Below are 17,461 nucleotides of genomic sequence, written 5' to 3' on the forward strand. Positions count from 1 at the left end.
TCAGTGGTGTGGATTTTTCACATAATTATGCCAACCTAATTTTTTAGTATAGATCAGGCCTAAGTGAAATAAGTACTGCTCAAAAGCAGTTTTTCACTTAAATAGACGCCATTAAAATTTACAATAACAAATCTAAGTCACTGGTTAATTAAATGACTTTAACCTAGACAGTCCACTTTTGTTATAGGAAAAATAAATTTTGTATGACTAGTATAGTATGAATTACTGTAGCTTAGAACTTTTTGTTTTTTAATAAATTACTGAGATGGTGTTAGTGACCAAAGAAAATCCAATTTAGAAGTGACAAAAACATAGATGGTGATGGTAAAATGTGCAACGTCATCACCACCATTTTGCCCAGTAAAGATGAATCTGAACAAATCAGAAGACACCAGCTACTCAACAGACTCTCACCTGTTATGTTTTTGTGTGTGTCTATAGGGTGGGGCACATCAAAGACAAATCTGGATATCAAAAACTCTGATTTCAGAAAAGTAGAGCCTATCTGGCCACTGATACTTGCCTTTCTTGATGCTTTTGTGAACTGCTGTGTACTCTTTTGCCCTCTTGTAAAAACCAACCACTATGCATTTATTTTGGACTAAAATCCTTGCATATATGTTTATACACAAGCTACTTGTTGTGACATTACCCATGGTACAGTCTGGACAGGTGGATAGATGTGTCCCCTCAATTCTCAAACCTGGGGTGCCCCTTACACTGCTATGCTGAGAGCAACCACTCCGTTTGCTCACACACAAACTCCAGCTATATTGTATGAGTGCTATAGCTAGCCACTCCTGAAGTACATAGCAGGACGACACCAATCCCAGACTTTCCCCCAGAAATATACGTCTTGTAGTGCCCAAATGACGTTTCCCAAATATTTCAATCCAAAAACACATTGTTTAGATAAAACAAGTTTATTAACTACAGAAAGCTAGGTTTTAAGTGATTACAAGAAATGAGTCCTTTAGGTCAGAATTGGTTACAAGTAAATAAAAGGTAAAATGCATCTAATACCGAACTTAAGCTAAATGAATTCAAAGCAATCTCAGTAATGTTCTACAGTAGACTCTTATAACTTTACATACAATGTTGCCACACATATTTTACCAAGACAATAATGATCAGCATGTTATGAGTTTTCAAAGGATACCTCACAAGGCATACATTGTACCAAATCCATTATAGTTTTGTTAAAAGGGTGAACATAGGAATACAGACTGTCACACTTGTAGACTGTATCCCTGATAAATTACCAGTATAGCCCTTAATGTGCTATGGTTGTGTATTGACTGCTTTAGTGTGAGAAAAATTGTTGTTTTTGACTTTCCTTTAGCTTTACAGTTTGAATAAATCAAATGTGTTCATTTTGTCCTGTTTCCCCCCTGCCCCCGCCGCTAAAATAGAGGTACCCTATGTTTAATTTTTTTCCTGCCTCTCTTCTAATTTTGTTAGTTCCACATGTGAAAGCAAATAGCACTGGCAGATACAAAGTTGTATTTTTAGTTTAATTTAGGTTTTTTCTTTTTATTTAGATGGTGAGGAGAAGAGTGGTGTCTGATAGCAGTGAAGACAGAGATACAGAAGAAGCTTTGAAAGAGTTTGACTTCTTGGTTGGATCGGATGATGGAGACGGAGAATCTAGAAGTTCAGGAGATGGAACTGACTGGGGTAAGGGAGTTTAGTGGATCACACCAGAAAAACAGAAAATGGGTTAAGCACAAAAACTGAACAATATTTTGCCAAGATCGCAGCATCTTTAAAGGAGCCCTACTGTAAATCCTTTGGTGGTAGACTGAGATCCTGTTACTGAGAGACTGAGATATTGTTACTTTTCTGTATGCAGCTTTATGAACAGATTCTTAAGATATTCACATTTTTGTTCAGTTACCTCTATTAAGTAATAATGCAAATAAATATAGTTTAAATAATCTTTTTAGAGTTCCAATACCTTTTCTATCTATCCAAACTATAGAAGCTCTATAAAACGTTGATTTGTCAGATTGTGAACGTGAATATGAGAGGTTTTTAATCTTCTTCCCTTCCTCCCACTTTAATACAGAAAGCAATGTGAGTCATAAAAAAATAATTATTTTTTTTCCATTCAAATGGCAGCAATTTGAGCAGTTTGGTCTATTCTGTTGCTCAAATTCCTTTGAAAAGATAGCAGGCATATATTTAAATCCTACTTAGTTAGAAAGGGAATTTCATAAACTATTGTCTAGTAATATGTGGTTCAAGTTAATGTCTTGCAGCCAGGTTATCAGAACCTAGTTTACTTTGAATAATTGATTACTTAAGCCCCAGCACTCTACATAAGCTAGCTGCATGCCAAGCTAATAGATTCTGAGGATATTTGGCCCAGTATATAAAAGGTTGAGAGGCTGCAGTTAACTCTGATGGGAGGACATGAGCTCCCTAAGCCCCCCCTCAAAGCCCAGTGCATATCTCTAACTCTCTCACCATTCACAAGGAAGAAGAAAGCTTTACTTGAGCTTTAGGCTTGCAGTAACCCTCAATGTACTGAAATCACTGGGCCTGGGATTGGACTGTAAATAGTTACTTTAAATATAGCTACAAGAATTCCCTTAAGTAATTAAAAGGACATGATTCTTCCCCAAAAATAGTTTTTGAAAGGCATACTGGTATTTGCTTTTTTTATAATTAAACCTTCATCTTTTCTGCTTTCTGAGCATACTGTATCTATCACTTTTGCCACTGAAATGTGAATAGGTTGAGTTTGTCAGTTATCAGTCCTATTTAATTTAAGGTGTTAAATAAATTCTTAATAACATTGATGACAGGTCAGTACAGATTTACAAAAGATTTACTCCCCCCCACCCCCCCAAAAATAGAAATGTTTGTTATGGAAAGTTATAATTTCCTTTATAGTTGTATGTTTTCAATCCTTGTAAAATTGGATCCAAAGGAGGTTTTCAATTCTTTATATCACAGCTTGTAATTACAGTTATAATAGTCTGTCAGCATAAGCTGCCACAATATGTCATTATAAATCCTTTATCAATTCATTTAAGACAGTTATTTGATTTAAATGAAATTAAAAATTAAATGTAATAATATCTTATAACTTAATATATTGGAAGTAGGGGGAAACAGATGGTAAAGTTGTTTAAAAATTGCTTTCTAGCTTTGAACAGTACATTTTTTGCAACAAAAATTTCCTGAACATTTTTAATAATAATTTATTAAACTGGTACAATGGAATGCCATGACTGACTACTTTTGAGAGCCTTTAGAGTTGATCAGATCTGTGATTTCTAAACTAGAAAGCATTTACATACTAGTTCAAAATCCGATTTGTAAGATGGATTAAATATGATGTATGGTACATGCAGGAAGTATGTAAGTGTGTGTTCTCATAGGCATGCCATAGAATATGAATGTCTGAAGTAGTTTGCTGACAACTCTGCCATCTATGTCCTGCATATTTCTAAATATTTTTTTGCCAAAGGAGAGCAGAAATTCCATGTCAAATTTGGGGAAGAAAAGCATGATCAGCTAAAACTTCTCTCCTGATTTCAGAAATGGTGGCCTGCTGTCCACAAACAAAACTACCCTGCCCTGCCATTAAATGTAATGCTGCTTATATTTCATGATCCGTTTTTATTCTGCCTCTGTATTACACTTCTGGGGATGACTCCAGTGCTGATGTGGGGAATATTTCTTAACTTCTACCCCAGCAAATCACCAGACTTGCGGAGACTGCGGAAAAACCTGCAGTGAAGAAACTGATACACCCTCCTTCTCCCCTCTCTCATAATATATGTGGGAAAGATCCACGCATAGAGTAGACCTTCTGTACATGGGTCAAAAGGACTTAGCCCATCGATGGCCCATAATAGTTTAACCTCTTCCCTAGGAACTTTTTTTAACTATTGATATTTCTCCATTTCAAAGGTGTTCCAAAAATAATTAATTCTTAGCTCAACTATTTGTTTCCTGAATTAATCTATCACCATGGACGTAACTCATCTTTGATCACTGTTTTTTGTATTGTAATTTTATCCAAGTCCAATGTGTTAGTCTCTTCCAGTTTATTAGAATTTATAAATACATGGATGTGTTAATGTCTTCACCTCATATTGACGTGAAGAAACCATTTATATCAGTGGTTCTCAACCAGGGGTACATATATCCCTGAGGGTATGCAGAGGTCTTCCAGGGGATACGTCAACTCATCTAGATAGTTGCCCAGTTTTACAATGGGCTAAAAGCACTACCAAAGTCAGTACAAACTAAAATTTCATAAAGACAATGACTTGTTTATGCTACTCTATATATTATATCAGTGTTTCTCAACCAGGGGGGTGTCATGATTTATTTTATAATTATATGGTAAAAATGAGAAAGTAAGCAATTTTTCAGTAATAGTGTGCTGACACACTTTTGTATTCTTATTAGGGCTGTTGATTAATCACAGTTAACTCACGCAATTATCTGAAAAAAAAGTAATTGCGATTAAAAAAATTAATCGCAGTTTTAATCACACTGTTAAACAATAGAATACCAATTGAAATGTATTAAATATCTTGGATGTTTTTCTACATTTTCAGATATTTTTATTTCAATTACAACACAGAATACAAAAGTGTACAGTGCTCACTTTACATTATTTTTCTTACAAATATTTGCACAGTAAAAATGACAAAAGAAATAGTATTTTTCAATTCACCTCATACAAGTACCGAAGTGCAATCTCTTTATCATGAAAGCGGAACTTACAAATGTAGGGGTTTTTTTTTTGGTTACATAACTGCACTCCATAACAAAACAACGTAGAACTTTAGAGCCTACAAGTCCACTCAGTCCTACTTCTTGTGCAGCCAAACACTAAGAGAAATAAGTTTGTTTACATTTACGGGAGATATTGCTGCCCCCTGAAAGTGAGAACAGAAGTTTGCAATGCCGGCTACAAAAGTGCCATGCATGGTATTTATGTCTCAGGTATGCTAAACATTTGTATGCCCCTTCATGCCTGGCCACCATTCCAAAGTACATGCTTCCATGCTGATGACGCTCATTTAAAAAAAAATGTGTTAATTAAATTTGTGACTGAACTCCTTGGGGGAGAATTGTATGTCTCCTGCTCTGTGTTTTACTTGCATTCTGCCATATATTTCATGTTATAGCAGTCTCGGATTGATGACCCAGCATGTTGTTCATTTTAAGAACCCTTTCACTGCAGATTTGACAAAACGCAAAGACGGAACCAATGTGAGATTTCTAAAGATAGTTACAGCACTCGACCCAAGATTTAAGAATCTGAAGTGCCTTCCAAAATCTGAGAGGGATGAGGTGTGGAGCATGCTTTCAGAAGTCTTAAAAGAGCAAGTTTCAGGGTAGCAGCCGTGTTAGTCTGTATCCTCAAAAAGAACAGGAGTACTTGTGGCACCTTAGAGACTAACAAATTTATTAGAGCATAAGCTTTCGTGGGCTACAACCCACTTCTTCGGGTTGTAGCCCACGAAAGCTTATGCTCTAATAAATTTGTTAGTCTCTAAGGTGCCACAAGTACTCCTGTTCTTTTTGAAAGAGCAACACTCTGATGCAGAAACTACAGAACCCGAGCCACCAAAAAAGAAAATCATCCTTCTGCTGGTAACATCTGACTCAGATAATGAAAATTAACATGCGTTGGTCTGCACTTTTTTGGATCGTTATTGAGCAGAACCCATCCTCAGCATGGACATATGTCCTCTGGAATGGTGGTTGAAGCATGAAGGGACATATGAATCTTTAGCAAATCTGGCACGTAAATATCTTGCAATGCTGGCTACCACGGTGCCATGCGAATGTCTGTTCTCACTTTCAGGTGACATTGCAAACAAGAAGTGGGCAGCATTATCTCCTGCAAATGTAAACAAACTTGTTTGTCTGAGTAATTGACTGAACAAGAAGTAGTACTGAATGGACTTGTAGGATCTAAAATTTTACATTGTTTTATTTATGAATGCAGTTATTTTTTGTACATAACTCCACATTTGTAAGTTTAACTTTCATGATAAAAAGATTGCACTACAGTACTTGTATTAAGTTAATTGAAAAATACTATTTATTTTATTTTTACAGTGCAAATATTTATAATAAAAAATAAATATTAAGTGAGCACTGTACACTTTGTATTCTGTGTTGTAATTGAAATCAATATATTTGAAAATGTGAAGAACATCCAAAAATATTTATATAAATGGTATTCTATTATTGTTTAATCGCGCGATTAATTGTGATTGATTTTGTTTAATCGCTTGACAGCCCTAATTCTTATGTCTCATTTTGTAAGCAAGTAGTATTTGATTGAAGTGGAACTTGGGATACACAAGACAAATCAGATTCTTGAAAGGGGTACAGTAGCAGTTACCAACTTTCGCATGGTAAATAAGCACCCCAAATTTCACAATAAGCCAAAAATCAAGCTAATCCCATTTCAAAGCAAGGCCAAAACAAGCCAGTCCCTAAGAACCCCAACACTCTATGTGACTAGATCGCCCCCAGCATGCAGTCTGGGACTGTGGTAGTCCTGCTGTGCACCCCTGACACTCTCTCCCCTGCTTGCCGGGAGCTGGTCAAAAAAAAGCAACAAGCTACCAGCCAAAAAAGCTACAAGCCAAACAAGCAACACGTTACAAGCCAAAAACTAGCCAACAAGCAACTCACAAACCAATTAAGTCAAAAACAAGCCCAATTTCTGCGTTTTTTCACGGGGTTGGCATGTCTGTACAGTAGTCTGGAAATGTTGAGAACCACTGATTTAGATTATCAGCCTCAGACATTGCTTACCTTCATGTCGTATTGTACCTATCATTTTGTTGGCCAAAGAGAGCTGAATACAGCTATCAGCATCACTTCGGAATAGTCTGGAGTGGTGTCTGCAGAACATAGAATATGCTTTCCAAAGGAGTGAGCAACCATTTATTTTCTTTCAGTAATCATTCCTTACATTACTTCCCTGTTAGTGGCCTCACTGGTTTTTTATTTGTCATGCTTCTAATATTTTAATAATACACCATAAACTATAATGGCCATCAATTAGGTAATATGCTTAATGAAAAAATTAAAACAGAAAATGCTACATGGGCAAACCTTTTTAATAGTTTGTTTTAACTGGCAAAATCTGAGATTGAATTTCTAACTTTGGGGTGTGCTTCTTTCATTTTACACTAACTGAGAAAAAAAATGCCACTTAACTTTTGAGTAGTTTGACTTTTGTTAGTTGAATCTAGATCTTTGAGGAAATACAGTTTTGTGTTCTATTATAGCTGTAGATGAGGTGGTCTGCATTCAGTTGGAAATCCTGTTTTCCACAGTTTTGTACTAAAATGGGCATAAACTTATTGATTGAATCATAGCATGAAAGGTCTTGAGTGTTTTTATTCATTTAAATGTTAGATTTTTGAAACTAGATAAGTTATCACTGTGTACACAAGAAAATAATTTTCATATGGGTTTTGAACATGCACATTAGTCCCTGAAGAGCCCTTTAAATGACAGACCAATCATAGCCAAATGATCTGTTCTGAACCATCACGAGAATAATTCACCACTTTTTAATGTTTTTAAAAGGAAGAAACACTTTACCAGTATAAGGCTTAAGGAATAAACTTTATATTAAATATTAATGAAACATGATACATTTGAATGAGGAAAATAAGCCTTAATTTTATACATTTTTTTAAAGAAAACCCACAGTTTTAATGTAAAAATACATAAATGATAAATGGTATTATTCAGCTCTGAGTTGTATGTTATAGTAAACTGCCTAAATACAGCCTTCTGGTATGCTGTGTAAATATCTTTAATATTTGTACCTACATATTACCTTTCATTGGAGGATCTTAAAAAAGTTTACAAATGTGGGTAAGTGTTATTTTCCCTGTTGTACAACAGGGGAAACTGAGAATCAGTGACTTAACTGCAGGTATGGCAGAAGTTCAGATGAGTTTAGGTATAAAATGCAGGCTTCCGACACTAGACGTGCTGCTTCCTTTGTCTGACTGTGATATCTCAAATTTTTCCAGTCTCTTGTTAAATTGAATGCACTTTTAATGTCTAAAATTATTTGTAAATCCCCGGTGAAATGTAAAGTAAACTGTTACAAAAACCTCTTTAATTTAAACATACTTTTTTTTGTATAAATTATAGGGTATGACTAAGTAAACTCTAGACATGCTGCACCCATGCTGTAAGTGCTAGGTTAGATTAATTATGTCATGTGTATTTGTGGATATAATTATTTTTCTGGAAAAATAATTAAAGCAGTAAAAGTATTACCTGCTTGTTAGAAGAGGAAAAACAAAACAAAAAATGACAACAAAAAACACTGGTCTATGAACAATCACTTATTGGGTTCAGAGATAAGCATTTGAAATTTCATCACAAAATGATTTTTTAAGAAATTCTGAGCAAGTGAAAATAGGGGTGAGAATGCAGTCTCACGGAATTTGCAACCACGGTGCTATTTGTGTATTTTAAATACAAGGTATAAATAAGATTGACAACAGCTGCTACCTCCTTCAGTGAAAACTATTTAGTGACATATTATTGAAAAAGGATGTTTCATTTGTTTTACTTTATTTAGAAAAGGAAGACCAGTGTCTCATGCCTGAAGCCTGGAATGTGGACCAGGGAGTAATAACCAAACTCAAGGAACAATACAAAAAGGAGCGCAAGGGAAAAAAGGGGGTGAAGAGTAAGTGGAAAACATTGCACCTTAAAATCATAAATCCCACCTCTTTCACACCCCTAATTCTATCTTTCTTTCAATGTTTTCCTAAAACTACTTACTCTTTTACTTTGCCACTCCTGACTGCTTTCCTGTTCACCAGTGCTCAGGGGTTGAAATTAATGATAGTCAGTCCAGTTGCCTGAGAAAGTAGGAAGATGCTGACTGGGATATAACTTTTACCAGTTTAGTGTTGGATAAATTCAGTGATTATGCTGGACATGGACTATGTAGCAATCAGTGGTGATATATAGACATATGAAATTTAAATGCATTGTTTTGATACTTTATTTAACTGTATATTTCAACTGAGAAAATGTCAGAACACTCTTAGTTAAAAACATGCCAGTTTTTTTAAGACCTGTTTTGGAGTTTGGTAAATAAAACAAACAACTCTTTAGTATCTGTTAGGTGACAGAGGGAGAAACAAGTTAATTTCTACCCCTGTTTGTACTTAATATTCACAACATGCAAGTCATGCTGTCCTCATAATTCCTTATGCAGGGCTCGAAATGGAAAATAAATCTTATTGACATCCTCTAAGTCAATTCTTATTTATCAACTACCATTTTACCTGTGGAATTTATATTTGTCATAGGTGTTATTTGGATTCCGAGCAAACAGCTGTGATAGGTATCTGAAATACAATTTCTAGCCCTGTTCATCATATCTTTCTCTGTTACATTTCCTGAAACAGAAATCCATTATGTGAAACCTGTGTTGTTAAATAAAATAAGTATTATACACCTTTCAGAGTCAAGTTAAATGTTTAATATGGAAATCATAACTATTTCAAACATAAAGCTGTGTTGAGAACTCTTGTGAGAATAATTGAAATTGAAAAATAATGCACCTAATGCAGGGGAAAATGTGAAGGATATGTTTCATTACTCCTCCCTTTGTGGGAAGATGCTTATTCATTTTAAGGGAATTGTCACTTCCAGCATGTTTACAAAATCCTACAAAAAAGATGCCGTGTCCTCTACATTATTGTTTCAAGGTTGCTTCATTTTGTTACTTTCTGCATTTAGTAGATTCTAAATGTGATTGGTTGCAGGTCAGTAAATATTAGCTTTGAGATCATAGCATCAAATATAGCACGTAGCAGTTAAACCTACATTATTACTTTCTCTAAGCAAATCAATATGTACTTTAGATTCCTATGCTGATATGAATGACATTTGAAAGAATTCTGTGTTCTTTGATTGTAGTTATTTGAGGTGCCATTGAGGTACCTGAAAAAATGCAAGCATAGCAAGAAGTTGAGCTTCCCCCACAAAAAGTTATTGTTTTACCAAATAAATTCTGAATTTCTTCGTAATTAAAATAGAGATTCTCATACAATAGGAATACACAGAAAATTATTTTAATAACTTCTTGTCTACATGTACAATGTCATAGTACATGTATATAGTAGACAGTGCCAGGGCCAAAGTTTTAATGAGCTAACTTGCTAGAAACATTTAAATTAAGAAATAAATAGAAATGAGTACATTTCTCAATCAGCTATTGGGTTTGTAGATCCTGATTATCAAACTATAGTAATTAATGATTAATTTAGGCACAGCTATCATTGGAACTTTGTTTTATATGTTTAATGAGCAAAGTGCCTGATGCAAGACTGCAATTTGGCACCTTGCACTACTTCACGAGGGTATTTTAGTTACATGTACAGTAACATGTTTTTGGATGGAGGTTTGATCTGGGGGAGACCAAGAATTACAGAAATTAAGTATCTTTCCATGGACAAACCATTGTTGGAAGGGCATCAGTGCAGAAAAATCGGGAGGAGTCGCACCTGTTATTTATCACCCATTCATGATCTTAGAGAAGAAAGGAGTGAGGAAAGAAATGGGGGGTGGGGAGGGAGATTAAACACCTTAATATTGAGATGTATGGAGTCTGTTTTATAATATTAATCTCATCATATTTGAGTATTCAGAGATAAAACTGTTCAGTAAAATGTAGTTGTTTTTCTATAAAATCAGATACTGTATTAAAACAATCTTGCAAAATCCTATTCACTCTTTGCCTGACTCAAGTAATGTTTTGTAATAGACAATTAAAATACTATTTAGTTTCTTCATTATCATTATGGTATGGGTGGGAAAAATAGAACTTGTAACTGGGCTAATACATTTATAATGATTTTGCAAGGCTGTAGTAAAAATTCCTGTGAAGTAGCATAATAAGATCATACATCTATTAGAATACACCTCTGTGTTAAAGCTACTTAAAAATAGCTGTATTATTTACTGGTTTAGGAAAAACCATAATGGACTATGGGTAAGATATTTTCCCATTCTTAATTAAACTTATAACAGGAAAAACTACCGAAGATATGTTTCAGCCTCAATCCTATATAAAACAGTCAAAACAGGGATGTGGGAAAATGATGGCGCAAAGCACAGGTAAGTGTCAAGAAGGGCATGGGTCTTCACCACATGTAGCTTCAGGAAGTAAGCCAGCGAATCCAGTTTGATTTATATTTTTAATATAACAATTGTGTAGATTATGTAGCATCACAAATATACACCACTGCACAAATAATTGTAAAATATTCACAAATTATTTAAAGAATATACTGCACAAAGCATCTGCACAGATTTTTAAAATAATTCACAAATGTTTGCAATTGTTCTTGGAAAGCAATAAAATATTTTGTTTGACCGATCATTTTGTTGCAATGAATCAATTGAAGGTATTTAACTTTTTCATGCAAATAGCAGTGTGAGTTCATAAAAGTGGGGGAAAAAATTCTCAGTTGCTTCCATCACTTTCTTTTTCAAAATGTTCATTTCATGCTGAAAGGTTAGTTACTGCTGGAAGTAGGCGCTCATTACTGATGTTTATTAGGAAATGTCTTATCAAAGATAGGATCCATTGTTGCTTGTCTTGCTGTAACATATTTGATGTGATAAATAGCATTGCTGTGAATTACGTTTACATAAGCCATTTCACTTTTGTTTTTCCCGGTTAGGGCCCAACAGGTCAAAGCTGCAAGACATGCTTGCAAACTTGAGAGATGTTGATGATCTACCTTCATTACAGCCATCTGTTGCATCACCTTCTAGGCCAAGTAGCTCAAGGCTCATTGAACATGAGATAAACAGAACAGATGAAGGCAAGTATTTGTCTTTATATGTTTATATAAATGTGTATATGTTTGTATATTTATAATTATTATTATTACCTAACATTTTACATCTTATATTTTTAAAGCGCTTTACAGATATTAATGTAGCCTCATCATACCCCTGAGATAGATAAGCATTATCCCCTTCCTCCATCACCCGGGGAAATTCAGAGAGAGATTTAAAGTCCTGAGCTGAAATTTTTTGAGGTCAGTGCAAAGATTGCAGTGAGCTTCGTGTCATGCCGTAAGTCATTTGCCCATGTTCACCCCAGAAAACTGGCAGAGACAGGTATAGAACACAGATCTCCCAGGCCTTAACCACAAAACCAGCCTTTGCCCATGTATGATTGTACAGAAGATGTGTAGCATTTTATAATATTTGAGTACAGTGATAAGGAATAAACTCTGCAGCTAAATTAAAAGGTGTGTCTAACATGGAAACACATAGTGACTGAGTCCAGAATCATAGAGGAAGGACAGACTGCAATTTTTGCTCAGGTTGGTTGCCCATTTCTTAAATTTTATAGTGGTGTCTGTATCTAAAATTCTCAGTGAATTAGGATCGGGGTGGAAAGTCCTAATATGCTGTGCACAGTCTCTGATTCGGAATATAACACTTACCTTCACAAACACTACACCTATAAATTATTAATTGCAGTGTTTTAGCTTCAGTATTTCAGTTATTTTAGTGATATACAGAATAATAAAGTAAGCATAAAAGCGCCTTTTCTGGTGTGTTATATGAGGCATGTTGTGATTTATGCCCAAAAGATTGCTAAATATGACTAGAAAAATGAGCAAAACATGATTTTTGCTAATAATCCATATCTCTTCCTGAAATAGTAAGAAATTAGATTGACAAAATTACAAAACAAATGAAGATGAAAAAGAGTTTCATATGGGTTAACTACTGCAGGGCACAATAGTTCAACCTCCCACATGCTTAGAGAGATGTTTTTAAAAGAAAAATGGTAACTTAGCAGCAATTTGAAATGTAGCAGAATTATTTGTGTGTGTGTGTGTGTGTGTGCTGAGCATTTCCTATCATCGCACAAGTGCCTCACTGGTGGCAAAAAGCATGAGAGCTTTCCACATTCACTTTCTTTCAAAATATATATTTTGTAATTGAGAGCATCTGACTAGTTTATGAAAAAGGCAAAACCAAAACTCGTCAGTGTCACTTCATTTTTCATTAGTGATTTAAAGTTGTTCAACATTCATTTAAAAAAAAATTACATATAAGGAAGTATTAAATAAGTTAGGAATGCAAGTGAGAGAAAGGAAACTGGTAATTCATGCATCAGTTCCTTAGTAGAGCAAAGAAGAAGAGATGTTCATGATTAAAAAGCAGAAATGTGGGTAGAGTTAAATTTATGTTAAGTTTTCCAGCAGAGTACAAAAAGCTTGAATCTGACTAGAAAAAGGTAGAAAAGAGAAAGCCATAGGGAGATTCAGAGAAATACATGAATGGTGAGAAGAACACATGAAAGATGATCTTTCCACATTCTGGATGGACTGGAGAGGAGTAAGATGAGGTCAGGGCTGAAGAAGGCATAAAGATAAATTGGGCAGAAGTTACATGTAGTCAGTAGGAATAATCTGCATACTCAGAAGGATGTTAGCATGTTTTTCTTCATTAAGAAGGTCTAACATCAAAAAGGGTTAGAAACTTTTTTTCTAATTCAAGCTTAGATTCTAGAACAGTGGTTCTCAAACTTTTGTACTGGTGACCCCTTTCACATAGCAAGCCTCTGAGTGCAACACCTCCGTATAAATTAAAAACACTTTTTATATAGTTAACACCATTATAAATTCTGGAGGAAAAGCGGGTTTCGGGTGGAGGCTGACAGCTAGCAACCCCCCCAGCACCAGAATAACCTCGCAACCCCCTGAGGGGGGTCCCAACCCCCGGGTTGAGAACCCCTGTTCTAAAAGGTGGTGGGTCTTGAAGACATTTCCTCCACAGCTTCCCATTCTTAGTCTACATGTCACTCAAACATCAAAGGCTATTAGTATTAGGTGGAGGGCAGAATATATGCAGACATGTCTGAATACCAGGGGTGTATGGTGCCCTCCTATTCCTTTAGTTCATATTTTCTTCTGCCTATCAACAGAACTTTCAGTCATGAAGCGCTGTTCAGACATTGGTTATCTACGTTTCATTTTCTTTCAGAACTCTAGTTATTTGGTGAATTTTCTCTAGTAACTTATTTATGTCCTATGGGTGCTCAATTTCAGGTGCACATGCCCCATGTGCCTTTGATTAAAGACTTTTGGTAGCAGTGCCTTGCAATCCACCCATGAGCACTAGCTGTCATTCCCCATACTGAGGGTATATGAACAGCCTTCAGTTTCTTCTCAGCTGCCTAGGCCTGAGATGAAGCATTTTGTGGTGCCTATGTCATAGTTACCTTTTTCGTAGGGAATAGCTTCTAGTTTTTACTTTATTGTTTAGAGCTTACTTTAGCCCCCCTTTTTAGTTTTTACCAGTTGTATAAGGTTTGTTTGTTTGTATGTTTGTAAACTTCTTTGAGACTGCTCATTTCTCCCCCTCCCACCGTGGGGAATGGGTGAGTGGGTGCATGCTTTCCTTCTTTGAAGGATGTTATCTTTGTGTTAAGCCTAAATCCTCTGGATTTAAACATTGTCTCACTTGCTGGGATTCTGTCCCAGTTATTGATGGTCAGTGTCACTGTGTCTGCAGCTTAGAGGACATCCATTTCCCATCTAAGTGTAAAAGTTGTTCAGGGATTAAGAGTAGGCCTAGAAAAAACACGGAGATTAAGTTTAGGCTTTTCACGATGGCGCGCTCCCTTCACCTTGCCTCAGATCCAGGTCCAGATACCCCCTCTTCTGCCAGGTATAGCAGTCTCCCTGTTTGCATGGCGCCCCATCAACCTCTGCAGCCCACTCACCCACTGGGGAGAGAACCACAGAGGATGGCACCAAGACTTCCAGAAAGAGGAGCTCCAGATCACCTCAAAAAGAAGATGCCAGGAAACCAAGGTCACCACAGAGACCCACTGCTTTGGAGATCTCGCATCCCAGAAAGGATACCACTGAGGCTCCCAAGATCTCCTGATACCGAGGGTCCCTCAGCTAAGGCTTCAGGAACTTATAAGTCCCCTGCTTCCAAGTTGCCTGCAGTATCCAAGTCGACATTGATAGCACTGATTGATCAGTTTGCAAAGCCAAAGTCATCCACAGAGCATCATCAGAGTTCTGCACACTTTCACCTGGTACCACAGGAGTTTAGATTTTCCAGGGACTTGTTTGTCTTGGATGAACTGGAATCCCCTCTACTGACGGATATGGAAAGACTCTTGGTACCAGGGCCTCATCTGTCACCGTCTACTCTGCAGACTAACATTTGTTCCTAATGAGGCAGTAATGCTGCCACCTCCATCACATGTGGATGATTTTAAGCACTTCCAAGTGCTCACAAAGAGAATTCCTGACTCCCTCCAGAATCCCCAAAGAGGATGTTCAGGAGACCCAGAACAAACTCTTGGATGTTCTCTATATTGCCACTTCTGGCCGAGTAGTCTTACCTACAAACAAAGCCCTGCTTGAACCTGCTAAAACAGTTTGGCAAACCCCAGCTCCCATACCTCCAACTTGTAAGAGGACAGAAAAAAGAAAAAAACTATGTTCCTGCTAAAGATTCCAAGTTTTTGTTCATGCACCTAGCCCTCAATTCCCTGGTGCTGGGTGCGGTGAAAGAACAAAGTAGACAACACCATTCAAAGGCTATTCCACATTCTAAGGACCTAGATCTTTTTGGCCAAAAAAGGTGGTCCTTTGCTTTGTTACAATTTAAAATTGCCAATTATCAAGCGCTGATTACAAAATATAACTACACCCACTATGAGAAATTTAGTTTTTATTGATCATCTGCCTCAGGAACAATGAGAGCGATTTCAGGTGGTCATTGTGGAAGGTCATTTATTAGCCAGGACTTTGTTACTCTAGATGTGGCTGACATGGCAGCCCACTCTGTTTCTACAACAATGGTCATGTGCCATGACTTCTGGCTGCAATCCTCAGGGCTCCCTAGGAAAAGCACTGTGAGGTTCAAGCTCTTTAGTGAGTTCACCAGTGGACTCTTGCAGGGATTCGAGGGCTACTCTCCGCTCCCTCAGTATCTACGTGCTTGCAAATAAGAGATTCAGCAGGTCATAGATGGTGCACAGATCCCACCGAGCCCAATTCCTTGCTTATCACAGGCTTTTGGAACCACCTAAGAAGAAACCTAATTTCCACAAGAGAGAACCATCCTCCACTGCAAGAACAAACACTACTCAGCCTTCCTCATCTAAGTGTCAATGTTGACGTTTTGGCCAAAGGTTTTGCTCTCTTCCATTATTTGGGGATCGTCTCTCCCATTTGTGATTTTCATAGGAGAAGATTACTTCTGACAGAATGGATTTTGGAGGTTGTAACATGAGGTTATTCCATCCATTTCACCTCCATTCCCCCACCCCACCCTCCTTCCTCATCCTTTTTCAGGGACTCATCTGCTGAAACAGGAAGTCCTATTCCTTCTCAATATAGTAGTCCACAGTTCCAGTTCCTGCCAAACACAGAGGGAAAGGAGTTCTATTCCAAGTAATTTCTGGTTCCCAAAAATAAGAGTGTATGGAGACGCATCTTAGATTTCAGGTGGTTAAACATTTTCATCAAAACACAGAATGGGGACACTCATAGCTGTAAATACCATCTCTAGATCTGGGGGATGGGTCTGCAGTCCTTGACCTTCGTGGTCAGCCAGGAGCACTTCCAATATCACATTCTCCCATTCAGGCTCTCTACTGCCCCCAGAGTCTTTATGAAGGCCCTTGAGAAACCACTCAACTACAACAATCAGGAATAATTGATTTCTGCTATCTTGATGATTGGCTTCTCAAGGGCCATTCATACAACAAAGTTCTTTCCACAACGAGGAAAGCTATGACCCTATACAACCAGCTAGGACTTGAGCCCAAAAAAGACCAGTCCACATTGAGACCAGTTCAGTGAATAGAGTTTATAAGGAGCAACCTAACATGCCAGCAATATCCAGAGTTTACCCACCAACTGACAGGTTTTGACACTATCAAATTTGATCTTGCAGGTTCAGGTAAATCTGCAAAGAGCCACAATTTGCTGCAGCTCCTAGATCATATGGTAGCCTGCACATTTGTCACACTTCATGCCAGATTGTACCTACACTGCTCTCAAGGATGGTTGAGAACTGGTTACACCTCCAACAAGCACAGTCTGAACAAATTACTGTTGATTCCTCATCAGGTTCTACAGTTGGTGGAAAGACCTGGACAGCGTCTGTGTTGGCATTCCCTTCATTCTGCCTCCCTACGACTGCCACCATTGTATGTGCATTTCTCATAGGGTGGCAGTCGGCAGTATAATATCTTCAAACACATACCATTCAAGGCAAATGGATTGCACAAGAGTCCGCTTTCCATAGTGACCTCCTGGAACTCAGATCAGTTAGATTTGCCTGCAAACGTTTCCTTCCCATGATCAAGGGCTAATCTATTGACAGACAACAGAACCAGCGTGCATTATATAAATTGTCA

At 37.0% G+C, this 17,461-nt stretch overlaps 1 protein-coding gene across 3 annotated transcripts in view; it reads left to right on the plus strand.

The window, feature by feature from the left end:
* The window catches only part of STRN (striatin), a 97,436-nt gene that overhangs the window by 56,466 nt on the left and 23,509 nt on the right, over positions 1-17,461 (plus strand). The window contains exons 7-10 of one of the 3 annotated variants that reach the window (XM_034764934.1): positions 1,542-1,677; positions 8,603-8,713; positions 11,071-11,157; positions 11,727-11,870. In XM_034764934.1, coding sequence (XP_034620825.1) covers positions 1,542-1,677; positions 8,603-8,713; positions 11,071-11,157; positions 11,727-11,870 — 478 coding nt within the window. The remainder of the gene's footprint in view (positions 1-1,541; positions 1,678-8,602; positions 8,714-11,070; positions 11,158-11,726; positions 11,871-17,461) is intronic. The other 2 variants (XM_034764935.1, XM_034764936.1) reach the window with 2 other exon arrangements.

Source organism: Trachemys scripta, chromosome 3 (genome assembly GCF_013100865.1).
Source record: "Trachemys scripta elegans isolate TJP31775 chromosome 3, CAS_Tse_1.0, whole genome shotgun sequence".
NCBI lineage: Eukaryota > Metazoa > Chordata > Testudines > Emydidae > Trachemys > Trachemys scripta.